Consider the following 23916-nt stretch of genomic DNA (forward strand, 5'->3'; position numbering starts at 1 on the left):
AAAAATATAGGAATCTACGATTATCGAGGAAGTGGAGAGGTAATGTCTATAACACACCTCAGATATTGAGCTGCAGTTTGTGCATATTACATTTGCATCAAATGTCTTGATTTTTAATCCTATTAAGGTCAGAATCATAGGGGAAAAATAAGTTCATTTTATATATATATATGTATATATATATAGGGATAAGAATTGATAGAAGATTGACTTTACAATAATGTATATGAATTCTGCATAAGTTAAAATATCATATTTAAGTGTATTTTACGAATAGGCCATGCCGGGCATCCCTGCTAGCTTAGATAAATACTTTTGCAGTTTTAACAAAAGAACTACAATAATATCAGGGTGTTTACACTGAACATCCACAGAATGCTAACATCGATATATTACATATGATAAAGTCCGCTGTGGAATTTCCACAGGTCCTGCTAGTTTATACTCATTTCAGCATGACACGTAAGTACGTGGTAATGTTTTCACCTGAAATGTATTGATTTAAAAGATAACGAATCTACACAAGTACTAAAATTATTTTTTGTAACATCCAAAACCAAGTAAAGTATTATTTTTGTATTCTACATTCCAGTAAATACCTGTACCGAAGATGCGATCCAGTGGCAGTCACAAAGCTCAGTCTCCAGTTGGAGCGACTGCTTCAGGAATTCCTGCAGCAAATGGACTCCGTGAGGCCTTCTTAGAAAAATATTTCAAGATGTTGAGCGACTTCAATTATGATCAAGCCAGAGAACGGGCTGTAAGTATTGAATGTGTGTAATATAAGGTTTTCAAATTGAATTATGATCCCTACTTTCCAGTGAAGTTATTTAAAAAAAAAATATATAAATGATCGTCCTCTTTTTTCTCCGATTATTTATAAACCACAAAATAAAACTGGTCAAATGTGTTGTCCTACGTATGTTAAATTAAAGAGACAATCGGATTTCTCCTCCAAGAAAATGTGAAAATTTAGTTCTATTTTTAAATAGGATTTTGAAAGTTAAATTTAAATATAGTATTCTGAAGAAATAAAAAAACTAAAAAAAAAACCCCAAAAGGTTCAGTTGCTGGGAAATCTGTATTGCACGTCTACTAATAATTGATTTTGATTATAAGAAAAAATATTAACAGAAACTGCTTGTGCTGATTTAAACTAAAATAAAAATAGAGCAATAATTAAATAAATAGAAGCAATTTTTATGTTTAATTTCAAATATTAATAACTACATTTTATTTCAGTACTTAATTTATATTTTTATTTCTTGATTGTTTTTTATATTGATAAATGTTTATTATATCTACCAAGTTGATCTTAAGGATAGCATAGACTCAACCATTTTATTTTCTTTCCAGACCCCCCCCTCCCCTTCCATTCCTGTTTTTTTCATTTTATGTTGAATTTACTTATAACAGCACTAGCTTACTTTCAGAAGACCCCCCCCCCTTTGCTGTTCTTTTATATTGTGATTTCTTAAAACGTCACTAGCAAAATTTACTTATGTTCTGCAAAAAAAAATTCTTTGTTTCATTTTCTCTCTTAATTTCCTCTCTCTGTCCTGCTCTAAGCAAGTCTGACAACCTAGTTCACAAACTCCAAAATTCCATCATGACAAGTTTCAATAAAAAATACACGATTAAACCCGGATCTGAAACTTCCAACGTAGACCTCCACTACCATGTCTCCTTCTCCAATATCAGGGGTCTATGTTCTAACCTTCCAGAGGTTGAAGCCCAATTACAGGAGACTAAACCAGACCTTTTCTTTTTAAGTGAAACTAGCATTGGACAGACTATTTCCCTAAATGAGTTCGTAATTAAAGGATACTCTAACTTAACTTCCAAATCTGACCCCCAAGATTGCCATGGGCATGGAATATGTGGCTATATTAAAGATGGCTTTCCATGTGGTAGGAACATCTCCAGAGAAGATCCTAACTTACTCTATATGTGCTTCCGGATTGCACTAGCTCACACTACTGCATTTATATTTACTCTCTATCGCCCCCATAAGAGTGGAGTTACTATCTTTAACAGCATATCTGAGAAAATTGACCAAGTTCTATCAGCTTATCCTTCAGCTGACATTCACGTATGTGGAGACTTCAATGTTCACAATGTGGAATGGTTGACCCACTCAAACAGGACCGATGATGAGGAGAGGTTCTGTCATGATTTCTCCATTATATCGATACACTATGGCTGACTGGGATAGCTTCCGTACATTTATATCGAATCTACCTCTGCATTCCATGTTTAAAAAGGATGTGTCGTCTATAGTATCAGACCTGACAGAATGGTTAATTGTAGGTATAGACCGTTTCATATCCTCAAAAAAGTTCCAGCAAAAACCGTAGTTCCCAAATATGTTCCCTAACTTTGGAAGAGATATTTTATGTCTACACCGTCGTGTTTTGGTTTAAATAAAATTATTATATAGTAAACTAAACGGAAAAATTAGCAAAATTTATTTTAGAGAAAATTTATTTTACTTAATTGGAACACAGAAAAAAAACAAAGAAAATAGAATTTATCCTTCAGAGCAAAAACAAATAAAATAGAATTCATATAACAGAACAAAAACAAGAAAATTAGAGAATAAATTAACACGATTCATTATTTTGGTCCTCATAATTTACATATTTAATGAATTAAATAAAAAAAATATAGTGGAAGAGAAAGAAAATATATACTAATTAAATATAAAAAAAGATAAATATTTAATTTAATAATTTATAAATGAACGTGCGTAATGAAAAAAACAATATACCACGTGACATGGCGCTGTAGATACAAAATAACCCTTCCAAAGTTAACGACCATATTTGAGAAATACTATTAATCGAAAGTTTTTGTGTTTTATACCAAAAGGTAGGTATAGCGAAAAGTTACAAGTAAAGGAATTTCAAAAACGATTTTTTGTTTGGCTATTGATAGTTGTATTTGTGACGGCAGTTCTTCAGACCTCCATAATTCACAAAGAGTAGTTAACACCTATTGTTTTTTCTTACTTTTTCATTACTTTTACACGTTGTTTCTAACGTGAAGAATAAGTTTAGCCAAACTAATTTTGAAATAGGGTATATCAAAGGAACACATATAAAAATGATACCACTATAAAAAACAAATGAAATACTAGATAAAATTAAGCAAAAATAGTTACCAAAATTACAGAAAAAGATAAAACAAAACAAAAAATGGTGAAGTTTGTTGAGTGAAATGAATTATTGAAAGAAAATTAATTGAACTAATAGAAATGTTAAATAAAAAAAATGTCACATTTCAATATTTTTTTAATAATTAAATTCTCAGGGTTGTCGAAATTAAAAATTAAGTGATTTTTTTTAATTAGACTTATTTCGAAGCTTGTTACCTTGAAAAATATATTTTAAACCCTGCTTTTTTTTTTATAAATAAATTGAAAAAAAAAAACACAATTAAAAAAATTTAATTGATAATTGAAACTTTAAAAACATTAAACATTGAAAAATTACTTATCTCACAAATTAACGTCCAATAAAGTAGATCCAGTCTTCATACAGGAATTCGGTTATAATAAATATATCTTTCCTAAACTTAAAAATTAAATCTTTTTTTTTTTTTTTTGGAGAGAGAGTGCTTTAAAATCGCCGGGGAATGCCGCCTAAAATTTTAAAGAAGTAAATTTTAGGAGTTTAGTGCCTTTCAAAGACGGTTATCATAATTTATTATCATCCTTTAATTTCCTTTTTTCCTCCCCCACACCTTTCCATGTGGTTCAGTAGTTAACCAGTGCTCCTGCTGCTGTCAGTCAACTATCTTTACCTAAGTTTTAATTTCTAGTTAAAAGAATTTTTCATGAATAGAATCAGCATTTTTAAAAATTATTTTTTTAGTTGTATATATTGTATTTACTCTTTGAAGTTAAGGAAGGTTAAAAAAATTGGTGACTTAGGCAAAAAAAAAAGACACTGCGATTTCGACCCTCACTAATAAAACTGCTCTGAGTGACTAGTTGGTAATTTTTTGCTCCTTTTCTTTTTTATTTTGCTCCTCCAATTCATTTGGATGCTTCATAGTTAAACGTTTTAACATGTTGGTTGTGGTCATGTTAGATGGTTTTGTTCCTCGCGATATTTTAATTTGACAGACTTTGCAAATGGCTTTCAACTCATGATCTTCATCAACTTCAAAAAGTTTCCATGCAAGACTTTTTTTGGACTTTGAGGCCATATTAGAAAATTCAGTTTATCTGTAAACAAATAAATTACTATTAAATTTTGTTTTAAAGCTAGTCACTTATTTGAATAATTAATTGAAAATAATCCGCTAAAAAAGACAAAAAGAAAAAAAATATAAAGGGATGGAGCGGTAAATTGTACCAACCAGTAGTTAACAAAAAAAAACAAAAACTTATAGAATTTAATTTTTGAAACCAATGTATAAAAGTTTACATAATGAAATGCAAATATGCATTTCTTTTGAATTTTTTTTTTTTTGGTTGACTGTGTTCAATTCACACATGGTTGATGCGGTTCAGTATTGCTAAACTATAAGTCTTAAGTAAAATTCTATTTATAAATACTTTTTAAAATGAAATTATTTAATTAATCGTAAATATTATTTAGACATAAAAATTAATTGATTACAACACCTTTTAAAAAATATATATTAATTTCTTTTTCGTTCGGCAAAAAACTGCGTCAAACACTTTTTTAAAAATTTTCAATTTAAAATTCTAGAAAAAAGATTATATTATTCTGCTTTTAATATAATCAAATTCAGGGTTTTTTCTTTCTGGAGAAAAAAATTAAAAAAATGGATTTTATTTCAATGAAATTAAAAAAAAAAACAACTTGACTGAATTGAATTAATTACCCTTAAATTAACGAAGGGGTTATTTAATAACTTTAGGTTTGGAAGAGATAGATATGGGGTCGGTTTTTTTGAAACTTCAAAAGAAGCTGACTACTGTCCAAATTTTGCAAAATAATACAACGTGATCAATTTCATTTTAGAGATATTTCTTTCAAAAGCCTTCTTTTAAAAAAAGAAAAAAAGTATATTGTTCTATTAAACATTTTACTGTTTAAATAATTTGACTTTGCTCGTTTTAAGAAAATATAAGTTGGAAAAGCATTTTCATTCACTATTAGAAGATTTGTCAGTAAAAAAAACAGTTGCCAAAAAGATAAGCGTTTTTTTTAAATATTTTTACTCGCAATGTAGAGCCCTGCATACTTCTTTTCAAGTTAACTCTTTTGTAGTTTTGATCACAATAGATCTGAATGAATGAACCTTGTAAGGGAGGGGGCACTAAGCATTGCCCTGTTAATAATGAATTTCTTTGGTTTCTTTTTATAACATGCTACATTTCTTTCTTGCAGTTAGAAATATCAGGAATTTTTTTCTTCTTTTCAACATCAGACTAAAAGAATCGTAATGAAGGAATCGGAAAATTAAGGTATTTTTTAACGATGCGATTCCGATTCCGATGCCTCCCAAAATACACGATTCTTACGATTAACGATTCCGATTCCGATTAATCGTCCCACCACTAATGGAAACTAAAGCCGTTTTCAGGACTGCCCGCAACCATTGTAAGAAAGTAATAAAGAATGCAAGAGAGTTGTCTGCTCAGTCTGTCAAGTCCAAAGTAGCTAAGCAGCGGTTTAGTTCCCACCAGTTTTGGCAAATAGCAAACAGAATCCTGAACAGAAGCTTGTGCTCTATCTCAACCATCATCAATGGACCTGAGTTAATCTCGTCAGCATCAGACAAAGCCAAACTCTTTGCCAAGAACTTTGCATCTAATTCTACCCTTTGCGACGAAGGCCGCCACCCCCAATATTTCCTCCTGTATCAGAACACACGCTATGTGATATACAAATATCTGTACGTGATGTTGCCAAGCTAATCAATAACCCTGATTCCAGTAAAGCAACCAGCTCTGACGGTATTTCAAAAACTTCAACCAGAACTAGCGCCCATAATCACAAAACTGTTTAAACGTTGTCTTAAGGAGAATTGCTTCCCATCACTCTGGAAAATCTCATCAGTATGTCCTATATTTAAGAATTCAGGTGATTGTTTATCCCCCTCTCAGTACAGGCCAATAAGTCTCCTGTGCATCATGAGTAAGTTGCTGGAATCTGTGTTAAATAGAGAAGTAATCAACCATCTCAGTAAAAATAACCTTCTTAGTGACAGACAATATGGTTTCCATTCTTCTAGATCTACAGCAGATGTGCTTACAGTTATATCTCATAGGATTAGCAAATCTCTCGATGGAGGCAACCTTTCTAGGGCCATTGCTCTTGACATATCTAAGGCCTTTGATAGGGTATGGCATAAAGGTTTACTTCACAAGATCTCCAGCTATGGTATCGCTGGAAATGTCTTCTCAATTATTAAATCATTTTTCTCTGATAGGTTCATAAGAGTAGTAGTTGATGGGTAAAAATCAGAAGCTCACAGTATTATTGCTGGAGTCCCTCAGGGGTCCATCCTGGGCCCAACTCTTTTCCTTATCTACATTAAGATCTTCCAAATCACATCCTTACATCATTCGTAGACATTTTTGCTGATGACACTACCATCTATGGTAGCACATCTAAGACAGTAAATGACCAAGTTCTCTCCGATTCTCTCTCCTCTGATCTTGATCACGTTGTACAATGAGGAAAGGGGAGTGACTGGTTACTTTTAATGCATCTAAAACCAAGCTTCTATCTTTACATCATTAACGTTTTGATCCCCATCTGGCATCAATTAAAATAAATGGCTCTTGTCAAGCTTCTGGGCTCGACCTTTACTCCTGATCTTAAATGGAATACGTACAGCAAATCTGTTGCCAAGGCCGCTAGAAAAACGGTTGGATCCTTCTATCGATCTAGTAGATATCACACTGCTGATGAAATTCTCTATCTATATAAGAGCCAGGTATGTCCAAGAATGGAATACTGTTGCCACATCTGGGCTGGAGCTGCTAGAAAGGACTTGTCCTGCCTTGATAGGGTTCAAAATAAACTTTGTGGCCTCGTGGGAGATGTCCTTTTCTCTTTGCTGCAACTTCTATCTCACAGAAGAAATGTTGTGAGTTTGTCTCTGCTTTATCGTTATTTTCATGAGAAGTGTTTGACTGAGCTTCAGTCTATGGTCCCCCCCTCGCCAAACTTTCAAAAGAAACACTCGTCTAGCTGAAAACACTATCAATAATTCCCTCCACTCTTTATCTGTGCCTAAATCTAAATGTAGATTCCATGATCGAAGCTTCTTTCTTAGAACTGCACGTCTGTAGAATTGTCTTCCGTTTTCCTGCTTTCCAGCCGTCTATAATATGGTTGTCTTCAAGTTCAACGTGAACAAGTTTCTGATGAGCCGTTCCACTTAAGTTAACAAATTTACCGAACTTCCATTACTATCGATTACTATATTGTCCTTTTGACTACTGTACACTCTTTAACCCTTATCCTTGAGTGGCCTCTTGGCCTTGATATGTGGTGACACCTATGTAAAAAAAAAAAAAAAAATAAAATAAAACCTATGATTAGCAAATAAAACAGAAATGTAGAATATTCACAAGGATGAACTGAATAACTTCTTTGCCTTCACACTATTAAAAAAAACTTTATGCATGTTGTGATACTATAAAGTGGCCCTGGGGTGGATCTGAGCCACTAAGTGCTAAGAGGGGGGGAATAGACAAAGGAAGAGTAAATAGCTTAGAATAAAAAAAGAAATCGGGAATATCCTACATTTAACAATAGATAGGAAATAGCTTAGAATAAACAAAGAAATCGGAAACATCCTACAATCAACAATAACAATAGAAACCTACTGATAAAACAGGGAAGGGCAGCTTCCGGTAGCCAGGGTGGGGTGAGCGACCTCATATACCAAGACAGAGGAGAGGCAGTTGAGATCTAGATGCGCTCGAGGGCAGATGGAGGTTGGACAGTGACAGTTGACAACTAGATGCGCTAGTCGTCGTATGGAAGTTGATAACGACTACAGTTTGACATTTAGAGTTGATTGTGAAACAGAGATAGACAAATGTAACATCGATAGAACAGGGGAAGACACACACACTCACAAGTCCAACAGTCAATTTATATGTGAACATTAGCGTTTGTGTTTTTCCTTTCTTTGTTCATATTTCTTTTTTGTGAACCGCGTGTGTTCTCATCGACAGTCGCCAACGGGAAAAGGACGATCCGGCCATAAGAAGAATAGTCGAACGAAAAATCCACGATACACAACGTTGGGAGTCAGTGTTTTGTCGAAGGAGACACAGGTGGGGTTACAATGTGAAGTACTCGCTAACTCATCATTGAATCCCGGTTCTTCATTATTGTAGTGAGATTTGCAAATTGAAATATTGAATTTCAAGTGAAACCTATGATGTCTACTGAATTGTAATGTCACAGTAATTAACATATCCAACAATTATGAAAAACAATAAACTAGAAAATTAATTATTAATGAAAATACTTTTCGAAGACAATTAGCAAAACTGGGTAGGAGTTCTAAGTAATTCGCAAATTGTACTTTTGAGTGTCACTCATGTATTACTTAGGATTTCTATCTGATCATGGCTGATGGAACAAGAGAATGCTACTCCCGTAAATTAAATAAAGTGTTCCGTTTAAAATTCCATGTAGATTCCCGAGCTTAAAATAAACCTGGAGAAGGTCAAAGGTTACATTGACAAAAACGGTATGAAAAATAACACTCAAGATGAGAACAGTCGTTCGAATAATCTAAATAATGTGACTTATTAATCCTCATCTGAAACAAATCCAGAATGTAAAGTCCATCCGTCCATCCCATCCATAGCCTTGAGCCCCTGGGGTGGGGGCATAGACCATCCACAACTTTTGTAGATTCTTTTGTATTGAGGAGTTCTTTTTTTTCGGGTGAGGGTGCTGGCCTCATGTCCAACCTCCCCAGAAGGTACATACAGTGCTTAGCCTTCCAAATGGCCACCCATCTGGTACTGGCCATGCTCAACGTTGCTTAACTTTGGTGATCTGGCGAGAACCGGTATGTAAACGTGATTGTGCCATACAGAAATGTAAAGTAATTCTTTGTTATTCATCTTCGTTTGTTCCATCACTTACAAAAAAAAAAAAATTATTTTCAACTAGAAAGGCCCACACAGCATTAACTGATAATGAATTAGGAGCTTGTGATGTTCTGCTCCCAACCCCGAACCCTATATAGTATCATGTTTTGTAATTTTTAAGCTTTCCTTTACTTTACTTAGTTTATCCTATTACGATTCTCTTCTGCTGCTGCTACTACTATTATTATTTTTTCTATCGCTCTCCTCTCACTGTCCTTCTCCCACCATTTCTCTATCCTGTTTTCCATTACTCCCCTATTCTATTCTCTCTATTCCATTTTCCACCACCTCTCCTCTGTTTAATCTTTCTACTACTTCCTTCCCATATGTATTTCTTCCACTCTTATTTAATTCTCACAACGCATCTCTCATTCAGTCTTTCTCCCAAAATATTCCATATGCAAACAAGTAAGCAAACAAAATTAACAGTTTTAGTATTATATAGATTATGTGGTACTCTTGCATAATTTGACCCGAATTCTTGTGAATTCCCATCCAGCATGGATTGGGCAAGATCGACAATTATCGGTGTCAGCCAAACGTTGTAACAGACGCAGACTAATGAAAAAAACAAAACAAACCGGAAAAAATGCAAATAATCAAAAATAACAAAAAAACTTACTTTGAAAAATGAAAATATGTTTATTTCATTTTAGTATTTAATTTTTTTTTTTTTTTTGCAAAATATTTATCAACAGAAAGTTTGTTTTTTTTTCTACAAGAAAAGATTTTTTACCTGTATAATTGTTAGGTGTAAGTACAAGTTCTTTTTTTTTGGTTTCTTTTTCATTTTTGTAACCATATTTTTTTTTCTTGTTTTTATTTTTATTTTCAAGACTTTTTCAATCAAGTTCTTTTGGTGGCACTGTCCATTTCTACATCTCCAGGAGAAACCATCCTTTACACACAATCTTTTTTTAAGTAAATATTTGTGTTTTTGCACCTCATTTTTTGGGGACAACGATTTCTTCTCCTGACAATGAGATTGTCTGCATCAATGTTTTCATTTCTTTTTCTAACATGTATAGATTTATTTTCTTGCCTGTCATTTTTCTGTTTGGCGAGTTTGAAAATATATTTGTTTGTCAGCTTTTCTTTTTTTGTTGTTGGCTTTCTTCCAATTTGAATTTCGTCTGCTTCCATTTAGATAGCGCTTTTTCATTGGTTAATCAACCTCCCAAAAATTTAATTAAAAAAAAACAATAATAAATAAGTAACTAATCAGAAAATAAAAAGTCACTCCCACCCCCTTAATATCACCTTAAAAATTACTAAAAACATAACAGAAAAAAAAATTAAATAAAATAAAAATCGAGTTAGCGTTTCAACATTTGAACAACGATGATTGTCAGTCTCGCCCGATCCATGCTTAATGGAAATTCACGAGAATTTGGGTCAAATTATGCAAAAGTACAGATTATGTTTGATTTGTTTTTTTATTTTCTTAGACTGAGATTTTTTATTTCTTGTAAAAACGGTTATATTGCCATGCTAAAAAAAATGACCTTTTTTGAATGATTTTAGGAAAAGGAACGTGATTTGTATAAAACAATTGTCAGTTCATGGACGATGCTGGTCCATGCTCTGATTCACCTTGTTATAGACGAAAAAGCATACATGTCCTTGTCCTTTCTTGGTCCGAAATGGTTCACAAGACCAAAAGATGTGAGTAGAAATTTGCTTTTCATTTTTCTATAAATATTATTTCATCTATTAAATGAAACTGCTTAAAAAAAATAAACAAAAAAAAATTTTATACCTTGAAAAAGTATTTAATGAAGATGTTGGTCTCTGATGAGAAAAAAAACGTGACGTCTTTGCTGTTATGACCACTGCCAAACCGGAAGTGACGTAGGTTTAAATTAAGGCTAGACAATCAAAAAGAGGGGATGACTTTTGAAAATATCGGCGAAAAAAGTGACGCCCCCCTCTCCTGTAGAAAAGTGCCCAGTTTTAGGTGAAGAAATTAATGTTTTTTGTCAGTTTTTCAGTATTTGTCGTCTGAAGGGTTGAGCTTCAAACGATACTGATCTTGTGAAAATCTGTTGCCTCTGTCGAAAGTTTTAGGCAGACATGCAAACATACATACATACATACATATATTCTTAGTTCAAACTTTCGACCCAAACCGATTAAAAAGCTTGTCCTATCTCTGAATACCCTTTATGTAAAATTTCAAATGTTTAGACCAGAAATTGTCTGAGTAATTTGGTAGAGACCGCAGAGGTAAAATTTTTTAAAACTTTGACCTCTATTATGACCCCTTAGCATTTGTTTTGGGCTCAAATCAAGTTATTAAGTTAGATCCATGTCCAAGGAACCTATATCTAAAATTTCAAGTGTTTAGACCCAAAATTGACGGAGGAGTTTGGTAGATTTCTCAAAGGTAAAATCGTTGAACTTTGACCCCCTTAACAGCCAAATTTCTGGCCGAAAACGGATTACAAAGATTTTCCCAAATCTCAGTACCCTGTATATCAAATTTCGAGTCTGTAGACTGAAAATTGACAGTTATTGCATAGAGAAATGTACACAGACAGACAGACACTTTCACTTTTATAGATATATAGATTTTATTTTATTGTTTTTTTACTCGCGTTTACCCCTAACAAGGCATATCACCACTTCGACATAAGGGACTACAATTTGAGACCATACCTCGGAAAGATTAATATGACATCAACATCGATTGTCCCTAATTGTTTATAAAAAAAGGGCTTCTAGGTTCATGCAATCTTTACTTGTGTTAATAGATCCAGCATTGTCTGTTATCGTATACAAGGGTGTGAGCTACGCAATTCATTTTGCATATTGGCTCCATTACAATATAAATTGATCATAGATTCATATGTTAGCACAAGAAGTTTGTCATGATTTCTTCTTTCGCTTATGGATGTTAGCAACCTTCATCATGTCATCTCTCCTGTAAGTTCAGAAAGAATCAGGTGGAGCCAATGCCAGCAACAGAATCAAACCTGTATAAAAGAAAAAGTTGTTGTACCATTAAGTCAACAGTGACTGTTTAAGGGGAAATAAATCTTATTGGTTATCTTGATCATGTGACAAAGGAAAGATTTGAAGTTGTATTACAGTGGTAATTCAGACTTTCGTAAAGGTAGTCATAATAATGCAAAGTCTTGATAGACTCCCTATCTCTGGACCAGTTAGAAGCTAAGGAAATATAAGTTTTTATCCACAATATAAAAAAATATATCCACAAATAGAACCGTATTATGTTACCGGATTATTTTAGAAGAGGATTGATAATTTGGATTATTCAGGTTATTCAGACTACTGTTCTCGTTTTGAGTTTATTCTCGCAATGTTTCAGCCAATGTAACCTTCAAACTTCAAGTGTATCTTGTGTATTTTGTTGAACTTGCGAATCTTTCTGTCAAACTCTTGGAATCTGCACGGAATTTCGAATGTTACATAATGCATAAAGCACTAAATAAAATTCAGCTCTAACTGACACTCTTCTGGAAGTTGAAGGTTCAATCCTTAGTGTGGACGATACTAAAAATACAATTGTGAATTATTAAAAACTTCTACCTGGTCGCATCTGATGATACGAGAGCAAACTATCCCCCTGGAATAATTAAAGGGTTCCATTCAAAATTCTGTACAAATTCTCAAGTTTAACAAGTTGTGAAATGAAAGCAGTATTCCGAATATTTCACATAATACAAAATAGAACCATGTGTTAGAACAAAATGAAAACAATTGTAATGGCTTAACATTTTCGGTGAAAAGAGTCTTTCTGATCTTTTCTAATTAATTTACTTTTGGTAGTTGCTATCATCGGTTTCCTTAATTTTCCCGGGCAATGCCGGGACACAGATCAATAAGAAACTTATAAAAATTAATAAGTTCAAAATATATATTCTTTGAAATGATTTATCTTTTTTGTCTTTTGTTGGTAAAATGAACAAAACAATTTCAGTAATGTGAAAGGAATTGGTTTTATGAGTTTAATTTTTGTTGTTTCTGTTTTTGAAAAAAAAAACTAATTTTAAAATTTTGTAATTATTCGTTAATTTTTCTTTTCTCTTTTTAGAGCTTGCGTCATTCTTATCATACCCTTATTAATGAATTCCGAAAGATCCGTGAAACCCTCCATCTCCAAGCGGAACCCCTTTCCAACTTTGATGCATTGTTGGCACATTTGTGTGAACAGCTGGAACACTTCCCCATGGCACGTCTCCGAACGATGGATCTGTAACCTTTTTGATTTTGCTTGAATGCTGATCAGTTTTTAACTTTGATTTTTATTCCTTATTTTCGTTTCATTTTCAAACTTTTTTTTTTTCTTGTTTATAAAAATAAAAGCTTATATTTTTCGAGTTGGAGTACTTACCCCATAATAATAAAGAGGCTTTCTTGGGTTCTTTAATGTAAGCCTTTAAATCCCCATAATACTTCAATTAAGAGCATTGATTGCAATGGTAAAAAGTGATATGTGAAAATAGAGATCACACCAGTTATATCTTTTTATAAAGTATAAGTTATAAATCTTTTCTCTTGTGAAATTAATCTTCCATTAAGAGGTCTGAAAATAAAATGAAATATTTATTATTTGCACTTTGCATATATTTCTCTTTTTATGACCATATGAGTTTTGTCACATTTTTTATACAATTTTTTTGAGTAAAAAAAATGATATATCTTTGTGAAATCACAAGATAAAGCAATGAAATTTGCCATATAAGTGTACTTTTGTACGAGGAATCGGAATATAGCATTGGCAATCTCCAGAAATTAATGGGTTCTAAGTAATTTGCATTAATTGCACATAAATATGCTGCAATACCATAAAAATTCCATGTATCCATTATTGATGTCTCCGTTCAGTCTCAAAAGACAAAGGATACCTCCTGTTGTGTGATGCAAGGGTTGCACAATCTCCAACCACACCTCTCCTGAATCGGCACTGTTTGAGTCCAGTAGCAAGGAGAAGTCCAGAACGACTGGAAACAATGCTGAGATAAACGGAGAGCACATACAGCATCCGGAAGTCCTAAATGGTCACCCATCTGGTACTGGCCAGGCTCATCATTGCTTAACTTTGGTGATCTGACCGGAACCAGTGTGTCAAACGTGATTATGCCGTATCCATTATAAAAACAAAGAACTCAAAATTAAATTGTAATACATTTTATGCATAAGAAACTAAAATCTAACACTAGAACTGTTTAAAAATGAATATATTGCAAGATTTTTTTTTGGTATTATTATAGATTAACACCTTCTGCTAAATAGCTCTCCACCTACCTCCTCAAAATATGATTCTTTCCTTTTTTAGGCAATTTTAATTGTCCTAATTAAAATTGCGATTCTAATTAACTGAACAGCTCACCCATCTCCATTCTATGCTATTTATGTCTTTCTCTCTCCATGTTGATTCAACCATTCTAATAATTTTTATTGTTTCTGTAATCATTTTAAGAAAGAGTGGTCCTTTTCTTTTTTTCTTTTTTCTAGCAAGCGTTGTTATCTAATTTACATAATGTCTGTACACACGAGAAATATGTATGTAAATAAGATAGTAAAATGATAACTTTCTTTACTTTTATATCATCCTTCTGGATAATCTATATACATATAAAGTTGAATTTTTTTCTCGCTCTGACATTAATATTAAAAGCCTACTTTTTCTATTCAAAAATTATTAAAACACACTTCTTAATATACTTAGTCATGGATATGCGAGCGACTTCATGATCATTAAGTAATTTGCATATTCCTTTGAAAACCGACCCTTTATTAATTAATTATTCATTTTTATAATTTCTTATTAGATTTTAACTATTATACTTCATTCTTTTTTTTGCATAGTTTCTACATTGTGCATAATTGCGAAGAATTTAGAATGAAAACGTTCTAGCACAGACATGTTTTTTTATCTCTGTCTCTCTCTCTCTCTCTTCACACACACACACACATATAAAGTGACCGTGTCTGTGTGTATGCGAAACGTCTCTACCAAGCTCCTATTCGAATATTTAGTTTTCAGACTAAACTTGATATATAGAGTATTTGGATGTCGAGAACACTTTCGATTTGGTTTTTAGCCTGTAAAAATAGCTGCTAAGAGGGTCAAAATTAAAAAAACAAAAAAAACACTTGACCTTGGCAAGGGTAAATTGACTAACTTCTGAGCATGCATACATATACATTTTTAGCTCGAAGTCACTTAACTTTTAGCCTTTCTTATCCTTTAGCTATTTGGCGATAGTTCAAACAGTAATGATGAAGACTGAAGTGCTAAATAACAACTAAGGCTGGAGTGCTGAATGTTTTGGTTTCAATTCCAGCTCATGGCACTGAAGTCATTTTTTTTTTTTTAATTTTATTTTATTAAAAACTTTTGAAATCATTATTATATATATTTGGTACAATATAATAATCAATCGAGAATGTGTTCTATAATAATAAATATGAAATTTGTATGAATTAAAATATCATATTTAAGCATGTTTTACGACTGGCCAACGCTGGGCCGCCTGCTAGCATAAAGAGACTTATTTTTAGTTATGCAAGAAGAATATCTTAATAGATATGTTGTTGTTTTTGAATGAAATCAAGCTAGAATAAATTATATTAGTGATTGTGTCATGGCTACATTATGTAAAGGGCAGTTGTCTGTGTGTATGTATGTTTGTATTTTCAGCTAAAAGTCAAAAGCTATGAAACAAATACTTACAAAGTTGGTATATTCTTGATTCGTGTTGACTGATGAATAATGTCTAAAATTTAAAAAAAAAAATATTACTCCTTTGAGGGTCAATTGGGCCAGGTTTCATCAGAAGGTGGGGGCAAACTAATTTGGAAAGAAAAGGCTGACTCACTACTTGAGGAATCTGTTATGTAAAGGGGAGTTGTGTGTATGTGCAGCTAGAGAGGAATGGGCTGGGTGGAGAAGAAACAGAGCTTGGAGAGAGGTATAGAAATAAAAGTTTCAATAGACATGTTACACTTTTACACCAGGCAACACTGGTTAGCCCTGCTAGTCTAATATATATATATATATATATATATGAATAATTTATAGTTCATATGCAAGGTTTAAAATATAACCAGAAAAATAGTTATTTTTAATCAGAAATAAATAATTTAAAAAAGTTTTATTTTATTGTTTTCTTGTGTGTATGAATTATATATGAATTATATATACTTGTGACTAAATAATGACTTTATTCTTGTATTGTTTGGATTAATTGGACTACATCTTGAGTGTTATTTGCACAACGTTTCAGTTGGTGTAACCTCTGACCTTCTTCAGGTGTATAAGTTGCCATGTTTGGTAAAGGAACCGAAACGCTGTGCAAGTAACTTTCCAGATGAGAACATTAGTGAGATTAATCCAAACAATACAAACAATCATATCTTTTCTATAAAATTCAGAACTGTAACAACTTTATTCTTTTTGAAAACCATGATGCAATAAGTTACAATTCTTAACCTAAATGAAAGATATGAACAACTTACAACGATAGGAAGTAACAAGAATTTTAATTATGAAGATCCTGTGATGGTTGGGCATGAGATTGTAGAAAACTTCCAGAAGAGCTTCCATCATCCTCTACTCAGTCCAATAAAAGCGTCATTCAAGTAAGTATTTCAATGTCTTTCAGACATTTTCCAATCCAAAATGTTTTTAACTGTGTGAAGAATTGTGGTAGTAGTTTTTGTGCGTGTATAAATTAGTGATATTTCAGGGGAAAACGTTATTGCATACGTACATATCATGTTGAATTAGTATAAATTTTAAAAAAATTTATAGAAAATGATCCAGTAGAAAAATAATTACAAGTAAAAATAAAATTTATTGAATTATCGAGTTTTATCATATTTTTTAATGTGGAAGAGTTGTGCAAGAAACTAACTTATCTCCCTTGATTTGAATTAAGGGTCTTCCATTTTTAAACATACAATCTCAGAATGTAATTATGGATGATTTTTTTTTTTAATTAAAAAATACATCTACGAGATAATTTGTAATTTTTGAAATTTATACTCATTTTGACATAGCATGTAAGTTTAATAATGTTTTCACGTATACAGGCACCGTAGTTTCTTTTTATTTGAAGTGGTTTCCCCTTAGTTTGAGAAAACTACTTTCTGAGAATTGTGGTTGTGGCATTACAAGTCACAGAGAGACATGAGTGAACATGTTTTGACATATTGTTGGTCAAAAAAGCAAGACAGGCGCTCCATTTAAACGTGCTGATTATAGTTTTTTTTTTCCAAATATATGAAAGGAAAACAAGAATGTATCAGAAGATGCTTCGTTCATTTTATTTGCAATGGTAAACAGCTAACCAGTTGCTGCAGTTATGAGTGTCTTTGCAAAACCTCAATGCTTGTTTACATTGGTGATCTTTTATACCAATGCATTTCAGGTGCAAACATTGTTACGTACTTACATGTCATGGCGAAATTAGTATAAATTCCCAAATTTATTATAAATGGACATCTGAAATGGACTAGTCTGATGAGATTGCAGCTTAAGGAGCAACTGGACTTCTGAAAAAGAAATTCAAAATTTACCTGGCAAATATACCTGGTGAACTGAGTGCAAGAAACAATTGCACTTAGAGGAAAGGTTAGAATCTTAAAAAGATCTCTGTTGGAATATATGAAATAGCAGGTGAATGTTTGGCATCTGGTAGGATGCCCCATCCCCAGCTTGAACAAAATGAAAAAATTGAAAAAAGAAAAGAAAAAACAAAAATTAAATCGGTGATCAAAGCATTTACAATGTGTGCATAACTTGCGTAACTTTTGATATGTTTGTATTAATAAAACTATGACTATATATATATATATATATAATGTAAGTTTCATTGAAGAGCAGGGATGATTCTTGTTTGTTTCTCTTGCAATATGTTTTTCTTTTTGGCGGGCTAGTGTTCGCTCATTCTGTTTGAGTGTGAAAAAAATTTGCCGTATTCGTGAACATTTTCGACTGCCATAAGTTGCTGTTAGTGATGAAAATTTTTTTTAAAATTGCGTTTGTGAGTATATTCCTAAATTCGGTTTTGAGGGTGCTGTGAGGTGTTGGTAAATTGAGCTATTCAGGGAAGACAGGTAGCATGTTAGTCGGCGAGAATTACGGACGTTATAAATAATACACGTCTTCTATAATGGACCATTTGCTTAAAAACCTGACGTGTGCAATGAATTTCAGCATTAACTCGTTTTTCATCTTGAGTTATATTCATTCGCAGTATCATTTAAAGATTTTGGCGACTATGCTTAAAATAATCCTCTCTTTTTAAACAGGGAGTGTCTATTAGGTTTAGACGTGATTAGTCTTTAGGATACATCCCTTATCTTTATTTTAAATAAATATGGTTCCTGTTATTTTTCTTCTTTTTTTTTCTTGTCTTAAAAAGAATCTCTTTATACAGTTCTTGTTGAGTGAAGATGAAACCAATTAACTGACTTTTTTTTTTTTTTTTTTTTACTATTTATGAATAATCTAATTTATAAAACTCACTATGTCTGTCTGTCTGTCTCCATATTTTAAAACTCTATCTCTTCCAAAACTGAAAGTTACAGAGCAGCGCTAAGGACCTCAAATGATTGGATTTTTATGGACAGCACTTTTATGGGTTTTAGCCAGTTAGAATAGTTTTTAAGGAGTTAAAATTGAAGAAATCGTTAAAAATTTAGTACATTCATTAATTTATTTTCAATCAGTTCATATGCATGTCACATTGGTACAGTGGTAACATAACCAGCTTTGAATGTTAGTTTTGCTTTCAATTTTGATTTTAGCTGATGGCACCCAAATACTTTTTTGTTTTTTAACTTCTGAAATCACAACTCTAATAATATATAAAAAATCTAGGCAAATTAAAATATCATATTTAAGCGTATTTTATGATTGGGCAAAGCTGGGTGCCCTCTCCGCTAGTAATAATAAAAAAACAGTCTTCCTCTCATAATTGTGATAATAAATAAAAATATATATATATATATATATATGCACACACACACACACCACATTGAATAATAAACATTTATTTAAAAGCAACTTACTTTCAATGGTATAACATCTTCACAAACAGAAATATTTCCTTTTCTTTTTCCTTCCTTGTGGCATGGTGTTACTAGAAAAAGAAAGCAATAATTTATTTTTTAAATCAATATTTATTTCTGTAAATCAATATGTATTTGTGTAGTTTTGGCTTTTAAAACATACAAATCCAAATGTATACAACATTTACATCAAAGATCAATCTCTAATTTATTTCACGTGAGCCAGCGCGAGCCTTCTGATCAGTATTTTGAAAATTAAAAATGATTAGACAGCAAATACGATGCAAATTTTTAAATAACATTTTTTAATTCCTAATTTTCAACTTAGTTGAAATCTGATATAGAAGCTGCTATTTTTTTTTTTTTTTTTATACAAGTGTTGCCTTAGATGGTAGTGTCATCTGCGTACATGTTGACCGTAGTGTAATGCGTTGGTATATATGTTTGAATAAGTGGTATAATTGTATCAGCATCGGAAACGTTAAGTCGAAAATTTGGATTTAAATAAATATTTATTTAAAAAAAATCTGCATCATATTTGGTTTTCTCACCGTTTTCAATTTTAAGATTTATTTTGTTTTATTGGATGAATTAGTTTTCATATATAACATGAATATTTAGAAGTATATTATACATGTGTTGATTAGTTTTTATATTTTTACAGATTTTTATGTGCCCTCCCCTCACCTCTCCACCAAATTTTTCCAAATGATGATGGCAACTTTCTCTCATGGGAGACAGTGACATTCTGCATCTAGTCTGGTGCACTGTAATGTCTGCTGTGGCTAAAAAGTCAAAGCTGGAGTTGCCTCTCCAGGTGAAGGCCACCTGGGCGAGTGATAAAGAGACCTAGGTTTGCCCACTTACCAGGGTCCCTCTCTCTGTGTTGCAGATAAAGTAATGGCAAGTGCAGCCAGTGCAGCTGCGGTAGTTGCCCGAAAAGGCGTTACAGTGCTTCCTCAAACCAGATTTTTGTCAGGGTTTACTCTCTGAGCCTTTGTTTTTGATAAGGCATTCACAAGGCAGTGTAGCTATTTGCTGATAGCTTTTAAAGAAAATAATGAAGATCTTCATCGTATTTATGGTTGTATCAAAATGAAAACGAAATCCTTAAGTGATTCTTCTTAAAAAAGATTGGCAAAAGAATGCGAATTCTGTAACAGTGAAAATTTTTTTTTTGGGGGGGGGGGGTGGAGGTTACAACCATAACTACGATGAGTTCTCTATTATTTTCGTCCAAATTGGAAACGCTTTCAAATTTTCATCGTTATGGAATTCGGGTTTCTTTTTCCTGACTCTTTTAAAGAAGAATTACGTACAGGTGTTGCTTTTATTTTGATACAACAATAACTATGATGATCGCCAAAATTGGAAAAATTTTCACCGTTATAGAATTTGTAAATATTTTAATGTAATAATTGGTTTTCTATGTATACATTCATACAGAACCTTGATCTCTTCTTCGTCTTTTGACAGTTTGGAATGTGATGTCATCCAACATTTACTTACCACCCAGATTCTTTTATCGGAACTAAACTACTTACCTGCACTGTTACAATTGCACCAAGCCCACACTAAACTAGCATCCTGGGGTTCATGTCTACCAGCAAGAGAAGTAAGTATTTCAAAACTAAACATAGTTAATTAAAAAAAAAAATGAACTTAGAATTGCCGGTACTTGTACAGTTTAATCAAGACATTAAAAAATGAAAATATCGAAAAAAGTTTAAATTGTACGCATCTGTTATAGAATGATTTTCTCAAAAAAAAAATAAAAAAATATCACTTAATTTCATCAAGTAGTTTTTTCTCTTTTTTTTTTTTTTTTTTTTTTTTTTTACAGCGAAAAAACAATTTGTTATGATACTGAGCAAAAGGTTCGATTTTTAGGAAGAAAAGCTAGTATTAAAGATGGGGAGGGAGTCTCGGCGCTTTAAATTGAGTTATCTCTCTGTGGCATGTTCTAAAAATCCAAACAAAAATTTAAAAAATTCAAAGATGTCTACCTTCAATGTGCTGTCATAAAAACATATTTTTTCGGCTGTGAAAAAAAAAAAATCTATTCTATCAAATTAAGTGAATTTTTTTTTTTTTCGGAGATCTTCAGTTCAAAACAGATATGTACGATATAACCTTTTTTTTTTTTTTTCGATATTTAAACTGTACAAGTGTTGAGTTGCCTTTATCATTGGATTTATGAAATATTCTAATGAAATAACCTAGTGTGTCGTATCTGAAATGAAAAGAAATCTTATCTAATTTTACGATGATTAATTTCTTTGGTGCTTGTTCAGACCCCCCCCCTTCTCGCCATGGAAAAACAAAAATAAAGAAAAATTTGTATGATGTATGTTCCAGTGTCAGAAAGAAACTATTGTACACCACATAAATTGATCAAGTAGTTTTATTTTTTTATAAAGAGACTCATTTTTAAGTGAATTTGATTTTTTCAGTGCCCCTTCATGTTAAAAATAGCTTTCTAAAATCTTGCAAGTTTGAATTATTTGTAGTTATCTTCCTTGTTTCTTCAGAGTATTTTTGAAATGGCGTTGTGAGACAGCTGCTCACAGTTTAGCCATAAATTTTGATTTTCTTTATCAAAAATAAAACTACTTGATCAATTTATGTGATTTTTGGAATACAATATTTTCTTTCCGTCATGGGTACGTACCTCATAGAGATTTTCCTTTAATTTTGTTTTTGGGTAGCAAAGGTAGGAACTCTGAAAAACCACCATATCTTTATTTAGTTGTTAGATATGTTTGATGAAGAGAGACAAGACACTGTTTATCATATAAACAGATAAAATGTTCACTAATGTGTTAGTTAGGTAAAAAAATGGACAAAGAACCATTCTTTGTTAGGTTGGAGCAGAGTTACGTCCCTTGTTATAATATCTTTTCCTTTATAAGAAGTTACCAAAGATGGCTGCAAGGAACATTATGACTATCTACAACTTGGTGGTTACATATGATTCTCCACATGTAGATGATTGTTGGTTGGATAAATTAATGACTATAAACTAACAATTTACAATTATTGAATGGTTAGTAATTTCATATGTTCATTAGACTTTACTCCATTCGTTCCCTTCTTTCAGGTAGTTTTTATTATAAGATCTTCCCCCTCCTCTCTTAAACTTAACATATAACCTTGTTTAATCAGTCATAATTCTTGGTGCTTATTTAGAATTAAACATATTTAAAAAAAAAAACTAAATTGCAGAAAAATCTTGATGATGTCACGGAACGAAGGTATCGTATTCCAAAAATCACGTAAATTGATTAAGCAGTTTTTTTAATACAGAAAATCATTTCTTTATGATTTTAATAGGAAATTGTACCATTGCAAGGCTAATTTTGATATCGATAGTTCAAATTGCGTTGTTTTCCCCTTATAGGGGGGGGGTACCTGGCATTGCCCGGGTGTGGAGAGGTGTGTGTGGGGGATTAAAATAACAGTAGGCAGACCGGGTGGAGAGAGGGGTAAAAAAAAACAAATGGTATTAGCAACATTTGTCATCTGAAAGGTCGAGGTTTAAAATGATATCGATCTCATGAGGATCTGTCGCCTCTGTCGAAAGTTTTTACAAGCCATACAAACACACACACACACAATTTGCCCTTTACATATATAAAAGATGATGGGTCAGATCACTGTCTCGCTTTGTCATAAAATTTGATTTTCTTAGTTAAAAAATACAAACTATTTCAATTTTCCGTGATTTTTGGAATGTGACATTGTTTCATGACGGGTATTTACATCATAGTTTTTTAACAGAATGTCCTGTATTTTTGTTTTGAAAATAGGTTTAATTCTAAACAAGAACCGAATCTATATAAATAAAACGGTAGATGTTTGTATGTGTAAATATTTAAGCGATAAACTCTTAAAACTACTGGTCACATAACACTGAAACTATCAGAAAATAGTAATCATACACCAAGGATAATTTATAACAAGTAAAATCTTTGTTTGGATGGATGAATAATGCAGAAATATGTTGGCAACTTGAAATGCAAAATATTCATTTCAACTTACTGACATATTTCTATTACTTTTGTGCATACGCAAATTCATTCATAGCTTGAAGTGGTTTAATTTTAAATCTTTTTCATCTATCTATTAGAGTTAGTTCAAACGATAGGGAACACAGCTGGAGTACTAAATGAGGGAATGTGGCTGGAGCGCTAAATGTTTTGGTTTTGATTCTATCTGATGGCATCCAAGTCATTCATTTTTTTTTTCTACTTATGAAATCAGTACTATATATTAGGTACAATATAATGTTCAATAGAGAATTGGCTCTGCAATAATAAATACGAAATCTGCATGAATTAAAATATATTTAAGCACATTTTACAATCAGGCAATGCCCGTTCTCTAATAAATGTGGCGCATGTCTGGAGGAGCATTTAAAGTTTAAATTGGTTATTATATTAGTTACCTCCAAGACCAGCGACAGATCTTTAATGTGATACTGATGTTCTAATCTAAATTCTTTTCAAACAGACAGCAATACAAATGTGGTTCCTTCATCGACTGTTTTGCATGGGAGAACCAACAAATTGTGAATTATTATTTTTAGGGTTGTTTTATTCCACTATACATATGTGGCTGTGAAAACTGCAACCAAGAAAAGATAGACATAACTGCAATGGTAAAATGTACACCAATCCATTGTATTCGACAGTTGAGATTTTTCTGCAACTTGATTAAACAAATGTAATTGACGTCAATGAACATTATAGATTGTACAGGTT

The 23916-nt window shown here is 32.2% G+C and overlaps 1 protein-coding gene across 9 annotated transcripts in view; it reads left to right on the forward strand.

Moving 5' to 3' along the window:
- Positions 1-23916, forward strand: part of LOC145293934 (KICSTOR subunit 2-like) — a 229609-nt gene that overhangs the window by 151676 nt on the left and 54017 nt on the right. For all 9 annotated transcript variants that reach the window (XM_080140772.1, XM_080140766.1, XM_080140770.1 and 6 more), the window contains 5 exons: positions 593-760; positions 10631-10771; positions 13164-13324; positions 16580-16717; positions 20630-20768. In XM_080140772.1, the coding sequence (XP_079996898.1) occupies positions 611-760; positions 10631-10771; positions 13164-13324; positions 16580-16717; positions 20630-20768 (729 nt within the window). In that variant the 5' untranslated portion in view covers positions 593-610. The remainder of the gene's footprint in view (positions 1-592; positions 761-10630; positions 10772-13163; positions 13325-16579; positions 16718-20629; positions 20769-23916) is intronic.

This window comes from Euprymna scolopes, chromosome 15, assembly GCF_053919585.1.
Source record: "Euprymna scolopes isolate OS-2025 chromosome 15, ASM5391958v1, whole genome shotgun sequence".
In the NCBI taxonomy this organism is placed as follows: Eukaryota; Metazoa; Mollusca; class Cephalopoda; order Sepiida; family Sepiolidae; genus Euprymna; species Euprymna scolopes.